At 53.7% G+C, this 16,285-nt stretch overlaps 1 protein-coding gene across 1 annotated transcript; it reads left to right on the top strand.

Annotated features, from left to right (window-relative positions):
* Positions 1–2,100: 2,100 nt before the first annotated feature.
* Positions 2,101–3,824, top strand: GPR135 (G protein-coupled receptor 135). Its single transcript, XM_084836060.1, is given in 6 exon segments — positions 2,101–3,010; positions 3,012–3,151; positions 3,154–3,204; positions 3,207–3,458; positions 3,461–3,577; positions 3,580–3,824. Coding segments are annotated over 6 exon segments (1,581 nt in total). The 5' UTR covers positions 2,101–2,177; the 3' UTR covers positions 3,768–3,824.
* Positions 3,825–16,285: the final 12,461 nt, after the last annotated feature.

Genomic DNA, 16,285 nt, shown 5'->3' with positions numbered 1-16,285 from the left:
TCACTTGATGGCCTTGGGTAGGCTGCTACCTTACAGCCTCCTCCCATCTGTATTGTGAAGATAATAATACTGGCATGTCTTACAGGGTTGTTATAAGGATTAGTGAGATATCTATAGAAGGCCTACCCTTCGCTTGGGTATCCCACTGCTATGGCCACCAAGTGTGATGAAACCACATAGGTTTTCCGCCCCTATTCCCTTTTCAAATATTTTCAGACTTGGGTTTATGGAACTTCTTGCCACAAGGACATCTCAAGTATAAAAAATCCTTAAGGCGCAATCTTATGCATGTTTATACATAAAGAAGTCCTATAACGCCCAGCATGCCCCAGCTGGCTCAGTAACCTGTTAACTAAGGTTATTGGGACTGACACCAACTCTAAAGACAAGATGAACAAAACTTAGATTTATTAAGGGACTTATATACTCAAGTGGATAGAATGTTATTCGAATTATAGGATGGGAATGCTTAAACATAATTAAATCGAATGTCCTTGGTTGCCATATGTAATAAGAGAGTCTTCCCTGCTAATAAGCTCTCAGTAGCTCCCCCCCAGATCCAGTTCCCCTAAACTACATCCCCACGAATCCCTCACAGCCAGGGACTTTGCTGTGCTTTGCACAGATGCTTTGCAGGAGTTGTCCCTGCCTTCAGCCCCTCCTGTGTTCTCTGGCTTTGGGGATGATGATACTGTATCAGGGATCATTTGCTGAAGCTCCTTCTGGTCAGACCTCTGACTGGATCTCCCTGGCGCTGGGCTTTGCTGCCTGCCTGAAGTATCACCGCATCCCCACAGCCAGGTCTCCTGCTCTCCACAGCCAGGTAGCAAGTCTCCCTTCAGAAGAGTTTCCTCATTCAACTGGCATTCTCTTTTCCCAGCTCTGAGCACTCTCCCACTGTCCCTGATAGTCTCTTAACAGACTTCTCCCTGACCTTTTAAATATCTCCTGGCCAGTCATGTACCTTATGGAACTTCCAACTGCCAATCACCCCTGTTGACCCACCTGATTGATCAAAACAAAGGTAACTTCTCTCCCTAGACATTCAAACATCAGAAACCTCTTCTCACAAGCCACTGCAAAGAAGGCAACCACAACTATTTAAGGCTCCATACACAGTAACAAAGCTAGGCTTCTGGCCTACTACAGCCTCATAGAGTTCACACAAAGTATTTAAACATAACAAAACTTGTGGGGAAGGCTTGGTCCTGCGATTGCATCTTAATAAGCACGAGAGAACCCACTCGGGGGCGGGGGGAAATCATACCACTGTCCAGAATGTGGCAATGCTTTCAGTCTACCACCAGGTCTTACTATTTATCAGGGAACTTGTAATGGAGAGCGATGTTAGAAAAGCTTTGACTGTGGAAAATGCTGGACAGGGATCATCAACCCTTATGAAACATGAGAATAAAACATGCAAGACAGAAACCTTAGTAAATACCACAATAAAGGTGAAGTTTCAGGGTGAATTTGTGATCTGAACACTGATGCTGTAGGAAACAAAAGTAGCCTCTTTCGTGATCTACTAAGGCTCACGCTACGCATTATGGGGGAAATGCAGCTGACGCGTCTCCATATCTCTGCACTTACATATGTCAAGAAGAGGCATGACATCACGTGATGTTACCAAGCACGGTGTTCTTGCATCCCTGCAAATGACAGCCAGTGAAGTGGAGCAAGGGGCAGAGGAAGGCTGAGCATAATGACAGCAACTCCCTGTCTCTCTTCATTAGATGGTAGCTGGGGAGGCAGTCTCCGACACCTCTGGATGGTCCACTTCACTCTTAAAGGCAGGCAAGAGACAGGTGCAAGTAATGTCCCATGTAACATGATACATGAAGTGACATCACTGCCCTGTGGCGCCCCCCCCCCCCCCAAGCCAGTCTACCCCAGCACGTCCTTCTACATCCTTCTGCCCAAAGAGAACTTCAGAAATTCGGTACCTGAAGTTTTTCCTAACATGGAGATAATGCGATAGCAAATGCCTCACTCCCCTAATGTCGGCGTGTCAGAAATTAAAGGCACAACAGGGCTGGGCGAGGGGTCTCCTACCAAGGATGCTTGAAATGTTTTCTGCATTGGCCCCCGGAGGAGGCTTCATTTGGGATCCCTTGCAACTGTGACTCTGCAACTCGGATGGTTCAGGAGCCGGTTCAGCTCACCGCTGGGCAGCGATGACATTTCCTCCGCTCGCCCCTCGGATCTGTTTACCTGTCCGCCAAGGGGGTCGGCACGCTTTTGTTTCGGATCACAGCCTCGCGAGCCTTCCTTTGGCGCGCAGAAATGTAAAAGCTGCTACAGCGAAACTTGTGCCTGCTGAAGCTCCGCCTGCCGTGCACCTGCCAGAGGAGCCCCCCGACCCCGCGAGATCGCCGCTCGGCCTCAGGAACACGCGCTCGGGCTGCCGCGCGGCGGCGGCGGCTTCGTCCCCTCCGGCCCGGGCTCGCCGCGCGCAATCGCCGGGCAGGGAGGACATGCTTTCCCGGGGCAACGGGCGGCAGAGACGTCGGCGGCTCTCCGGAGCCCCCGAAGGTCTCCGGCGCGGAAAGGGGCGAGGAGGCGGAGGCGGGCGCCGCACGGGAACGCCAAGGCGCGGGCGAGGGCTGAGCAGCGGCGCCAGGCCGGGTGCCTCGCTGGAGCCCGCGGGAGGGCGCCTCGCCGGCCACGGAGGCGGCCGCCCTGCCGAGCAACGCCTCGGCGGCGCGGGGCCCCGGGAGCGCGGGCGGCGGCGAGGCCCGGCGGCGGCGGCGGCGCCGCTGCGGCCCTTCGCGCTGCCGGCGCTGGGCAACGGCGCCGTGGCGCTGGCGGTGGCGCGGCCCCGGCCGCTGCGCGCGGCCGCCGCCGCCTTCGCGCTGTCGCTGGCGGCGCGTCTGGGCGCCGCGCTCCGCCTGCCGCCCGCCTTGCTCCGCCTGTGCGGGGCCCGCGCCGCGCCGCACGCCGGCCTGGGCATCGCCGCCGCGGCCCGGCTCGCCTTCGGCCGCCGCTGCGCCATCGCCCGCCAGCCGCGCGGGCCGCCGCCGCGCCGCCCGGCCCCTGGCCGCCGCCCGGCTGGCCGCGCTGGGCTTCGCGGGGCCCTGGCACCTGCTGGCCCGGGCGGCGAGGCGGCGCCCGCCCGCCCGCCGCTGCACGCGCCTGCCGCCCTGCGGCGCCTCCTGATCGCCCCGCGCGTCCTGCTGCCCTTCGCCCTCATGTGCTTCTGCCACGGAGCACCTGCCGCGCCCAGCGGCGCTCGGAGAGCAGCTGCGCCCGCCGGCCGCCCGCGGGACCCGCGGCGCCCCACAGCGCGGCGCGCGCCGCCGCCGCCGCCCCGCTCATGAGCGCCTCCGCCGTCGGCTGCTGGGCCCACTGCGTGCTGGGCCTGGCCGCCGCCACCGGGCGCTTCGCCCCCGCCGCCGCCGCGGCCAGCTGGATGGCCTGGGCCAAGGGCGCCGTCAACCCGCGCGTCTACGCCGCCCGCGCCCCCACATCGCCGTGCCGCTGGGGCGCAGCCGGGAAGGGGGCTGCCGGACGAGGAGTCGCGTGGCCGCCCGCCCGTCTGGGGCGCCGGGCCACCGCCCGGAGGCCGAGAGCCGGGCGGCGTGCTGCAGCAGGCGCGGGGCCGTGCCGGGAGCGCCCCGGCCTCCGCCAGCCCCGCCAGCAGAGAGGTGGCCATGTGGGCCTGCAAGACCCCAGCTGTGCTCTCCTGCCGCGACGCACAGCCCGACACGGCCGCTGAAGCTGCCGTGCCGCCGCCCAAGTCGGTCGCCATCGATACTAGTCTTTGAAAGGAAATGGCGACATGGGGCAGACAGCCAGCGAGCTGTCCCGACCCAGGGCAGCGAAAAGTGTTCAGACGCCTCATCCACAGAGGAAATCCCAGAGCAGACGCTAGTGAGCGGGGGGAGAACAACTCTGTATTAGAAAAATGGACACTGTGAAGCAAGCGGGGCCCATATGGCTCCTGGGTCTTTTGAACCTCCTCTCCAGGACTTTTACATCTCTGGATTCATTTGTTAGAGCTGTGAAATAGCTACAGCTCTGGTAGGATGAGTGACTTGGGGTCTGCTGCTTTCAATGGGTTGGATCCAAACTTAGTTATGCTTAGAGCAGACTCACGGAAGTCAGTGGGACATAACGTAGTAATGACTATCTTGCCCCACTGATTTCAGAGGGTCTACTGCAAGCATGGCTATCTCTGGAGCCAACCCAATATCTTTGGGACACAGGTTAAAACGTCTGCACAAAACTAGGTATCTGATGTAACGAGCCCAGCACTGAGCTGAAGGGTGCATTGACTGCTCTAGAGAAACTAGGGGGTATCTCATCCCTCCATAAAAAAAAAAGGGAGGTGGGAGCCTTGGGAAGGGTGGTGAATGCAGGAATCTCTGCTGCTGAGAATTTGTGGAATGGCAGCCGGTTATGTAAGAATTGCTCATAGGTAGCGACGTCACGGGCACTGAACAATCGGTGCTCATGACATTCCACCTAGCTTAATAGTTGCTGTTTACTAAGCTGGGCTGTTGATGGGGAAATCCCATTTCTACCATGATGGACTATTGCAGCTTAAATGAAGGGAAAATGCCATGTAAACAATTTAGTTATGCTATTTTCAGCAGTTGTTTGAAACATTGTGGCTTTGCGCCTTTGGGAAGCATCGTATACGTTTTGAAAGAAACATGGGCACCAGCCAGCCAAAAATTAAAGTGTATTTCCATTGACCTCAGCAGGAGACATTAACTGCAATCCTGGACGTGTCAGGTTTGTTGCACTATAAGCAGATTGTCGGAGAGCACTGTGGGCTCCTTCACAGTGGCGCTGAGCCCGCAAAGGCTGTCTGCCCAGTAAGCGGATGTCCAGAAACTTACCAGGTGCTGCATCACGAGCCTTGCCGCAGTGTGGACGTTCATTGTCTGTGCTGCATTGCTTTCATGGGAGGCGCACGTGAACATCACCCTCCCCTTCTAGCAGAAGCGGTGCACATAGAAAGCCCTTTCTATTAAGCCTAGAGTTGGTTCTGCATGACTGTGCATTATGAGATGTAAGTGCCCACCCCCCCAAAACACATAGACTTGAGAAAGCTCCCTGATGCCTACTCAAAGTACAAAAGGTTCACAGCACGCTGTGACAAGCTTACTATTTTTTACGGAAGTGTTTTGTGGGAAGGAGGAGTGTTGCTATGTGTAGATATACCCCTATGCATCTTCTCAGAGCCTGACATTCCCTCTGACACCAATGCTTGGGGGGGGGGGTTGCTGCCCCATCTATTATAGTGCAAAAAGACAACCCTCACTCCGTGACAAATAGCTCACGGATACGTATCTCCCTTTGCCCCTTTCCCCAGCTTCACACCCTCCAGATGTGTTGGACTACAATCCCAGGATCTCCCCGCCAGCTGTGTGGCCCAACACATCTGGACAGCGCCAGGTTGGGGAAGGCCGCTCCATTGCGTTCGTGGAAGATAAGGCGATCAAGAGCTGCCAGTTGTGATGGCTGCATCTCGCTTCCAGCATCGGAGGCAGCGTGGCTCTGGATATCCGTTGCGCTTGTGTCCTCCTTGTGGGCTCCTCGCAGGCAGCTGGCTGGCTGCTGAACAGAACGCTGGCCTGGAGAGACCCTAGGTCTGATCCAACACAGCTCTTGCGGTCGTGTGACACGAATGAGGCAGCCCTCGGCAGGGGAGGCCGGTGGCTGTAATGTCGGTGGAGCGGCGAATCTGATCCGGGTTTCGGTCAGAACTCCAGCTCCTCTGGCATTCTGGCTGAAACCTGGAGCAGATTCACCGCCCCACTGACGTGGGAGCCACCAGCCTCCACTGACTCTCGGTCAACAGGATGGCCAGCAGGCAGACTGGCCTTCCCACCCTGTTCGAAGTGGCTGGAGGCGTGGCTAGGGAGTGGGGGCATAATTCAGTGAGCAACAGCGTCCGGAAATAGGGTCAGGCTTTGGAGAGGCCAGTTCCGCACACACCTCCGCATCGTGCGCATGGACCTCTCTTTTCCACTGACATGAGGAAGGGGGCCCTTGGGTGCTGCTTGTCTGGCGTGCAGCGCTTGTGGCGCTGTTTCGTCGGATCCCTTGGAAGGACGCGCAGTGCACCAGTTGAGATACGTGCAGGAGGTTCTCCGTTGGTTGCCTGGCAGGGCCGGTGGGCCCTTGCTGAGGAGCCACACTTTAGCAGAGGCCCAGCAGCCAGAGCCCCCTGGACTGGCTCCTGCTCTTCCCCACTGCAAGTGGCTTCTCTGCCTGCCTGTCACTCGGGCCCGACAACGGGGGGGGGGGGAGATGCCACGGCCTGCCTCCTCCCTGGCTCTGCCTGTAAAGCAAGCGAGTGGGAGCAACGGTGAAGAGCAGGGGCAGCTGAGGACAGTGGCGGTGAGAAGGCAGATGCCCTGAAGGAGGCGGCCCACGCAGGGTGTCTCGGCCAAGGGCTCCCCGAAGCCTGGACCTGGCACTGTTGCCTGCCACCCGAGTTCGCAGTATGCTGACCTGAAAGTTAGTGCCTCATGACTGCTGGAGGCCTTGTTTCCAAGTCGGATGAGGGTGGGAGCGCCACTGCCCCGTCTCAAATTGTGGTTTGATTCTAAAAAGCAGGGGGGGGGGAGCCCGGCAACGTTCCCCAATGTTGGCGCTTACTGGGCAAAGAGCAGAAAGCAGGACAGGGGGTGCCAACCATTTCTCCACGGCCATGTTTGGGCCCTTTCCGGCATGCTGAGCCACAGGCCTGTGTGCGCCCCCCTGCTTTTTCCCGCAGCCACAAGGGTCACGAGGCTGGAAGGGGCCACTCGCACTGCCCTTGCAGCAGCCTGGAGGCCGCCCCTGCACAATGTACTGCCGAGCAAGGGAACGGGGTGGCAGCGGCTTCTCCCAACTGCTTCCCCCCATCTGATAGTCCTGTCAGACGTCCCTCCTCCTGCCCAGCTGGACTCCCAAGGCTGCCGTACAGCACGCCTGGTTTGGGAGAACCAGGCCCGGGAGGAAAAGCAGGCAGAAGCCCCAAATGCTGATTCACTCCATTCAGTGACACATTTCAGAATAATGGGGGGGGGGCCCTCTGGACTGCACCCTAGCCCTGGGGCTGTGGCTCAGGCCAAATCTGCCCTGAGCATCCTCAGTGTGCTGGCTCCCCTGAGACCAGCCCTAGGATCAGTTGTGCCAGTGCCCTCGCTCTTGGGATCTGGCCGGTGGAGAGGTCTTTCTCCCTTTCCCCGCAGTAGGGTCAAGAGAACTAGCCCACCCAGCCCTTCCGCAGGAAATCCTGTCAAATGCAAAGCAATAGAGACTATATGTATCTGTCCTTTTTGCAAGTGTGACATTATTTATTTTGTGAGAGAAGAAATAAATGGAGTGTTGTTCTTTTACTGCAAGAGATTAAACAGATCGAAACTTTAAAACTCACTAAGCACACCAAGATTTAAGCCCTGTCCTAGGCAAAGATTTTGGCAAGAACATATTTTAATTTATAGGGTGGTGTTTTTTCCAGGAGAGGAGAAGAGTGCTTCTTAAAGGTCTTGCTTAAAGGCTTTTACAGTTTCATATAAAATAATACTGACAATGAAACAAACCTAAGCATTTAGCATTCAATCAATCAATCAATCAAGGCTGTGTCTCTTTGCACACTTACCTGGGAGTGAGCCCCATTGAACAGGAGGGGCTGTAGCTCAGTGGTGGAGCCCCTGCTTTGCACGCAGAAGGTCCCAGGTTCAAATTCCGGCATCTCCAGGTCAGTGTCAACGATACTGAGCTAGATGGACCGGGCTCAGTATAAGGCAGCTTCCGATGTTCCTAACCTACAGGGACGTATGCCTGAGTAAACATGCATAGAATTATGCTGCATGGCTGCAGCTCTAGTGGAAAAGGACAGTTATAATTGCATCCAGTCAAATAGGTCACCTGCACTAAAACATTTCTGGTAGGGGGGAGAGAACATCGAGCCCAGTATTGTTGACTTCAGCAGTTCTCCAAGTTTCTTTCCCTTGCAGACGGCGTGAAAATCACTGGGAGTCCCACTGGCCGGTTGACCGGCAGAGAGAGCTGCCGCCGCCAAAGAGAAGCCCTTTCTGTTGCTGGTGCCGTGCCAGGAGTGCTTTAGGGCCCACGGACTCCTCCCCAGAACAGAAGGGAGGGCTCAGACAGGGGCACAGAGCCTCTTGCAGCTCGAGGGCTGAATTTCGTTTCAGAGATGCTCTCGGGGCCTGCATTCCAGGGATGGGCAGAGCCAAAGGGGAAGGAGGCAGTCCCCAAAGGCCAGTGCATTTCACCTTGGCGCCAGTGACTCCACCTTCGGAGAAGCATTTCAAGTGTTTAGAATGGAGAAAACCTGCACAAGAGCTGGGAAACCATCAAACAATTGGTGGTCAAGGGAAGGGCTGGGGCCATCTGGGCAACCCCAGAGGGCAGATTTGGCCCCTGGGCCTGAGGTTCTGCACCCCGGGGTTGGAAGGAGGAGCAGAGAGCACGGTCCCTCCCTAGTCGTGGTGGGCTCTGCTGTTGCACCAACCACATGCTTGAGCTCCCTCCCTTCCCAGACGTCCCAGGCATGAACAACCCAGCCCTCTGTGGACTTGTCTTACTCCCTTTCACAGCCAAAAGGAATATGAATGACACTGAAAGGGCTATATAGCCCTCATGATGAATAGCTGTCGATTGCCTAGCGCGCCATGAATTTGTCTTATTCTCTTTCACAGCCATACAAGTTTGTGGCCATCGCTAAAAGGCAGGCTTGTAGAACATCAGGCCTGGAGACCAAATCCAGCCCTCCAGGGTTCTCCATAAGTCCACCCCCCTTCCCCACTCCCCTTTCCCCCAGCCACTGATCATTGGGAGGTTTCTTGTGCAGTCCCCCCCCCCTTCTAAAAGGCTGAAATGCCTCTTCCACGGCACAGTTGCAGGCAGTAAGAGATTTAAGCTAAAATATGTGGCTCTTTTTGTTTTGCTTTATGGCCTTGCCCCTTTTGCCACCCGCCACTGAAATGTGGCCCCTGAGAGCGTCTTCAAAATGGAATACAGGCCTCAGACTGAAAGAGGGTTCTGCACCATTGCTATAAGGGGTAGACAGCAGGTGATTGTTAGATAAAAAGTCCTTGCTTTCGGTTTAGAAGAAAAGAATGCCAGGCAGGCAGCAGTGGATCCAACACTATTTTATTGAACGTTTTGCAAAACGGGTGCAGAGCAGTCTGGACCCCGAGACACGTGTGCAAAAGCCCTTTATATCATATCGCTTCTATTGTTCTTACCAGTAACCAATGAAACAGTTAGTACATCGGCTCACTAAGTCAATATCCAATAAACAGTCACTATCAGCTTACCAAGCCGTTAGTCATGAGCGCGTCAGTATGATTCCCTTTTTGCTCCGCCTATATTTTCCCGCCACTCGGGCTCTTACGTAACTTGAGATGCCAACGGTTATGGAGTCTCCTTTTTTTTCCTAACAATTCCCTCCTTTAAGTCTTTATTCACGTCTTAAAGCATTTAAAACGGAGTTTCTTTATCAGCACAATAAAGCAAGAGCATCTGTTTTGACAGAGCGGTTTCAATTAACCGCTGGGATAAGCCTCTAGCGCAGGGGATAATGCAACAACCAAATAACACTAAAACTCCTATCATCACTACAAGCGAAATAAGGATTGAGGCTGCTAGGTGTTTCCATTTTCCAAACCATCTCTCCAACCAGTCAGTCACGGGGTTGTTAATCCCTGAATTCTCGGCTAATTCTTCAGACAAGGCGGTGAGGCCCTGCAAAGCCCTTGTTACCGTGCCATCTGGGGCAGTGTTGTTAGGGATGAAGGTGCAACACCGTCCACCTAGCATGACACAAACCCCTCCTTTTTCTGCTAACATCATATCAAGAACACGCCGATTTTCCCAAGCCATTTGGCTGGTGGCATCTAGCTGCTCAGCCAATCCTTTTACAGCATCTCGAGTATAGTTTATAAACCTCTGTTGATTATAATAAACGTAATTGATCCAATCTACATTTTTGTTAATGGTCACCCACCCAAACAGGGTAGATTCAAATCTTGCAGAAATTTGATTTCTTCCTTTGAACTCGTCTGGCACTCCCCTTGGTACTCCTATGGAGTCAATATATATTTGATCATCAAAAGGGGTTACTGATTGTTTCTGCTGGGGTTGGCCAGTCTTCTCTGCTGGATGGTATGCAATTGAAAAGGGGACTGCCAACTGAACTAACCCACAAGCTCCGGACCAACTGGAGGGCAATACCTCATACAACTCTAGGCCACCACAATACCACCAGAGATCAGCTCGTGGGATTGAAAGGGAATTATTCCTAAAGCGGGTGGAATTAACACATCTTACTTTACTCGTCAGGTTCCCTATAAGCCCCTCTGTGTCTGCAAGGTTTCGGTGTATGCATCCGGTATGGTTTCTTCTTTGCAGGAAGACTGTGGAAGGTCTGACATGATCCTTTGATTTGAGTGGGGGGTATAATTTATTGAGGGTTTGGCATTCCTCCTCTCCCCATGCATCAGGGTGTTGGAACAAACGGATCACGCAGGTGAGGAGGGAAGGAGTGTCCCATCCCAGTGGAAAGGGCAGCACCTTTGCTACAGATCTCCCTGTGGCACAAACAAAACAGTCAGACTTATTTAAAGACTTGGCTGTATACTTTATCCACTCTAACCACACATTATCAGTTTCCTCTGTTATTGGGATCCCTAACCTGGTTCTCCAGGGACGCCTCTCTTTCTCAGGGATCTGTACCAGAAGTGGTCTGAGGGGTGTTGGTGTGACATTTCGGGGTTTTATCTTAAAGCTGTCAAGCTCAAGTCCTTCAGGTATCACCATCCACGTTAATATTTCTTTAACATTACCAACACCACCCACAATACTTGCTTCATATTACAAGTTTTTTGTAATTCGAACCCGAGCTTTTCCCAGATGTGACTTGTATATTACAGGCGATTGTGGCTCCTGGATGGCTTCTTCGCCTGTGTCCTTGGCAGCTTCCGGAGGGGTGCCAGGGAGCAAAGGACCGTTGCCTGTGTCCTCCTGTTCTTTCCAGGTGACAGAAGGAAGCGAGGGTCGCTTAAATGGCTTTATCCGGCTGCAATGTGTCCATTTACTAGAACCCACAAGCTTTACACACGAGTGGCTGGTTGGTCCCACCAAATAAGGCCCCTCCCACCCTTCCTTTAAAGCTTCTTTATTCCACTTTTTCAGCAACACCTCGTTTCCCGTCTGGAAGAGATGGATAGGTGCATCTAACGGCAGTCTCTGAAACGGAACGGAATAAGCTCGTAGCTGTGAAAGAACAGACTGTAGAGAAGTCAACTGATCCCTTAGCATCTGATCACCCACCTCCCCACTTGACTTCCTCCCTCTTTCCGCAGTGTACCCGAGGCGGGAACCCAAACATCAGTTCAAAGGGGGACAATTTTATGTCCTTTCTTGGCATCCTTCGAAGCTTCGTTAAAGCTATTGGCAGAGCCTCAACCTAAGTGAGCTTCACCCCTCGTTGGAGTTTGGTTAAAGTCTCCTTGAGGCTCCGATTGATTCTTTCAACCTGTCCACTTGCCTGGGGCCTCCAGGGGCAATGTAAATGCCACTCTACTCCCAGAGCTTGTGCCAGCCCCCGTGTAATAACTGAGGTGAAATGTGAGCCCTGATTGGATTCTATAACTTCGGGCAGGGAGAACCGGGGCACCACCTCCTGTAACAATTTAGCAACAACAGTTTTAGCTTGGCAGTTTCTACATGGAAACGCCTCTACCCACTCTGTCATTTGACATACTATTACAAGCAAATACCTGTAACCCCTACATGGTGGCATCTCAGCAAAATCAATCTGCGCCCTCTGGAAAGGATAGTAGGCCCATGGTCGCCCTCCTTTTGGAGGAGGGGGTGCCCTGGGAGGGTTGGTTTTCTGGCAGACTTCACAGGTTGCGGCTAGTCGGTGGGCGCATACAGTTAAGCCAGGGGAGACAAACAGCCTCTTGCAATAGTCGATCATGGCTGATGCTCTAGGGTGTCCAAGAGAATGGTGAACTTGCTCTAGAACAACCCTCTGCAGGGTCTGTGGAAGAAGCAGTCTTCCATCTGTCATCTGGATCTATCCGTCATCGCAGGGACTTATTCCGTGTTCTTGTGCCATCCGTAACTCAGCAGGGGAGTATGTGGGGCGCTCTTTTCTTTTGGGTAGAATGAGGAATGTTCCTTGGATTCCCTCTCTGGCTGCTCTTTTTGCGGCCTCATCTGCCTTCTGGTTTCCCTGTCTCCATTTTTCCTCTTTTTCTTTCCCATGGGCTCGGACGTGGACAACAGCTACTTGTGAGGGTAGCTGGAGGGCATCCAGAAGATCCACTATTAGGCCGCCATTAGCCACTGGAGATCCGTTTGCTGTAAGGAATCCCCTCTCTTTCCACAGTTGCCCATGAGCATGCACAACGGCGAAGGCATTTTTGCTATCGGTATAAATATTTACTCGCTTTCCCTTGCTGGCTTGCAGGGCTCTTGTCAGGGCTACCAGTTCAGCGGATTGGGCGGAGAAATGAGGAGGCAGCCTTTCCTCACGCACACTCTCCTCTAGAGTAATGACAGCCGCGCCTGTGTAGCGCCTTCCATCCAGCATATAGCTAGATCCATCTACAAACAGATCTCTGGCTCCCTCTATTGGTTCATCCTCAAGGTCCGGTCGGCCTTTGGTGTCTAGGTCTAATACTTCAAGGCAGTCATGATCTGGGAGTCCTGATCCGTTTGTGCCCAGTAATGTTGGCAGTAGTGTGGCGATATTAAAGCTGGAGCAAGCCTTAAAAGTGAGGTTTTCGTTTGTTAGTAAACCTATTTCATATCGGGAATGCCGGGCTGGGTTGAGAAATTTGCTTCCTCCTCCTGATCCCAAAATTTGTGGCACTCCATGCGGCACCCAAACTTCAATGGGTCCTCCCATTGTCATTTTCTCGGCTTCGGTACAAACCAGAGCTGTTGCCGCTACTGCCCTCAGGCAACTTGGCCATCCTCGTGCTACGACATCTAGGACCTTGGAATAATATCCCACTGGTCTCCAAGAGGGCCCTTTTCGCTGGCAAAGCACTCCCGAAGCTATGCCCTTATTTTTATGCACATAAAGTCTAAATGGCCGGCTGGGATTTGGTATGGCTAGAGCAGGTGGTGACACAAGAGCAGCTTTAAGACTGAGAAAAGACTTATTCATTTCCTTAGTCCATTTCCATTTATCCAGTCTATCTTTCTGCAGCGCCTCATACAGCGGCCGCGCTGTCTCCCCATAGTTTGCTGTCCATAGTCGGCAGAATCCAGTCAACCCCAGGTAGGCCCTCAATTCGCGGGGGGACTTAGGGACAGGAGTGTCACGGATGACTTCAACTCTTTCTTGCCCTAGGCTCCGAGTCCCTTTAGTTATGTGGTAGCCTAGGAATTTTACAGTTGGTTGGGCCAACTGTACTTTTTCTTTTGACACTTTATACCCCCCCCCCGCTAGATAGTTGAGGAGGGAAACCGTCCCACTCAGGCACGCATTCTTGGCCTTGGCTGAAATCAGGAGGTCGTCACAGTACTGGAGGAGATGCACCTCTGAGTGCTGCTGGACCCAGGGTTCGAGATCCTTTTGGAGCTGCTGGCCAAAGACCACCGGTGAGAGATTCAGCCCCTGAGGGGTGACTGTCCATGCTAATTGAACTTTTGACACCCCCCCCCCGGGCTTTCCCATTCAAAGGCGAACAAAGGCCTTGAATCAGGGTGGAGGGGGATGCTGAAAAAGGCGTCTTTTAGGTCTATGACAGTGAACCAGGCGTGCTCTTCCAGAATTCCTACAAGGAGGGTGTGTGGGTTGGGGACCACAGGATGGGGGGCCTCGATCTGCTGATTAATGAGCCGGAGGTCTTGCACTAAACGAAAGCCCTTGCCCCCCCCTCCCCTTTTTGGCACAGCGATGATGGGCGTGTTATAGGGGGACATTATCTCAATGAGCCGGCCTTCTTCTCGGAGCTTTGTTATTACTGGTTGTAGGCCCTCCTTTCCTTGGCGGGAAAGGGGATACTGTTTCACATGAACAGGCCTTGCTCCCTCCTTGAGGGGAATTTTGTATGGTGCTGCCGACTTGGCACGAGAGGCCCCTCCAATCCCGGCCCAAGCTAGAGGGTTGACTCTGTTTTCTATTAAGCTCCAGTCCTCGGTGGCCTCTGGGGTGGATTCTTCTGCAACCTTCAAAAGGGCCATTTGGTAGTTACTACTCTGCTGTTTAGGGAGCCGTATCTCTATCCTACCGTCAGGAGTAAAAGCAATCTCAATTTGGAGTTTAGTCAATAAGTCCCTCCCTAGCAATGCCACCGGACAGGAGGGGGTACAGACAAATGCATGTTCTAGGTGTGTTTTCCCAACCTTGGTGAACAGGGGACGAGAGAGGGGCACTTGGGTTGCCCTTCCCTCGACCCCCATTATGGTGGTGAACCCCCCACCTCCCATTGGGGGCTCACTGAGGGGGAGGACGGACAGGGCGGCCCCTGTGTCCACAAGGGCTTTGTAGGAGCGGCCCCCAACCTTTATTTTGACCATGGGGTCCCGTCTGGCCTCAGAGACGGCTAAGTGGGGGCCGGGCCCCGGTCTGTCCTAATCTCTTTCCTGTTCATACAGAACTCTCTGCGCTCCTCCCGTATTTTCCCCTCTCTCTTTCTGCTTCAAAGCCTCACAGTCACGCTTCCAGTGCCCCATTTTCTTACAAAAGGCACATTGATCTTTCCCCAGGGGAGATCCTTTCCTTCCCCCTTTCCTCCCCTTCCTAGCTCCCTCTTTGTCAGGTTTAAGAACCGCAGCAAGGAGCTTGGCCTGCCTCTTGTCTTTTTCTTTTCCTTCTTCTTCTTCTCGCCTCTCATAAACCTTTTGAGCTACTTCAACTAAAACTCCTAGGTCAGCTGCCAACCCTCCTTCAACTTTTTGCAACTTCTTTCTGATGTCCTGGCAGCTATTTCCCACGAACTGAGTCGTGAGGATCCTTAAATTATTTGGATCATTCAAGTCAATGTCAGTATATTTAGCGAAGGCTTCCCTCAGCCTTTGGAGGAACACGGCAGGAGGTTCGTTTTTGTCTTGCTTTAGAGTCAGGACTTTTTGCAAATTGGGGGCCCTTCTCGCGGCTTGCTTCATGCCTGCTAAAATGAGTCGAAAATAGTCAGCATGTAAGCGTCTATGTGCTGCTGTGGCCACCCCCCAATTGGGTCGCCCTGTGGGCAGAACCTCCGCCGTCTCCTCCTCAGTTGCCTGGGGATTTTCCTCCCTATACTTGGCTCGTGCCCCCGCAAGGATGGTTGGCTTTTGGCTGAGAAAACAGGTGTTCAATAGCATTTGTGTATCGTCCCATGTGGGGTTGTGAGTAAGCCTCACATTCTCCATCAGAGACAGGAGTGGCCCGGGATCCTCTTCAAAGGAGGGGTTAAATTGTTTCCAATTATACAAATCAGATGTTGTGAATGGGACATAAACAAACATCGTCCCTTGGGGATGTTGGGTAGTAGGGTCGGGGACTTCTCTGATGGGGAAGGTGAACTTCACCGGTGGTTGGGGGTCCTTTCGCAGGTTGTAGTTAGGTCCCCCTTTTGCCTCTCTCTGTAGGACCTCCAATCTTTCCTCTAGGGAATATAGACGATCTTGGAGAGTGTCCTGGCGTTCAACTAGAGGGGTGGGGTCCTCTGGTACTATTTCATGAGAGGGGTCCTTCTCGGGGGCATCTAACCGCTGGGTGGGCCCCTCAGGAGAGGGTGGTGGTTGCAACGAGCGCCCTGCGACGGCTGTCCCGTAGGGAGGAGGAAGCAGTAGGTCCTCCGGTGCCGTGGCCACAACCCTGGGTGGTCCTTCTTTTGGTGGTTTCCTTTTGACCACCATGGGAAGGGCAAGGGACATGCATTTAACAACCCACGGAGCAGGCCTGCCGCCAAGGGGCACACAAGTTGCCCACGAATCAATATAAGGGAACTGGTCCCAACTTCCCCTCTGTGCTACTATTGTTCGCACATCAGATACCAAGGTTGGGTCAAAAGACCCCTCGGGTGGCCATTTGGGTTTTAATATTGGCCATTCCCGGGTGCAAAAAAAGACAAGACGATCCTTTGTCATCTTAGTTCCATAATCCTGCTTAAAATGTGACCAGTTGCGCAAACAACACTCCAAGGGCGTATGGGACTTCTTCGCAGACTTAGATTGGGACCCGCCCATGACGGTGGGAATTTCAGTCAGCAATTCTTGCGCTTCGCCCTCCTCTGACCTAGCCCATCTCCGGGGTAAGGAAATGCAGATCGGGGGCCCCCACTCACTTCGCCCGTAGGCGTCTCACACA

Source organism: Heloderma suspectum, chromosome 1 (assembly GCF_057233095.1).
Source record: "Heloderma suspectum isolate Gila_16-S chromosome 1, 16-S_ref, whole genome shotgun sequence".
NCBI lineage: Eukaryota > Metazoa > Chordata > Lepidosauria > Squamata > Helodermatidae > Heloderma > Heloderma suspectum.
The sequence above is the reverse complement of the archived record's forward strand: the minus strand, read 5'-3'. Positions and strand labels throughout refer to the sequence as shown.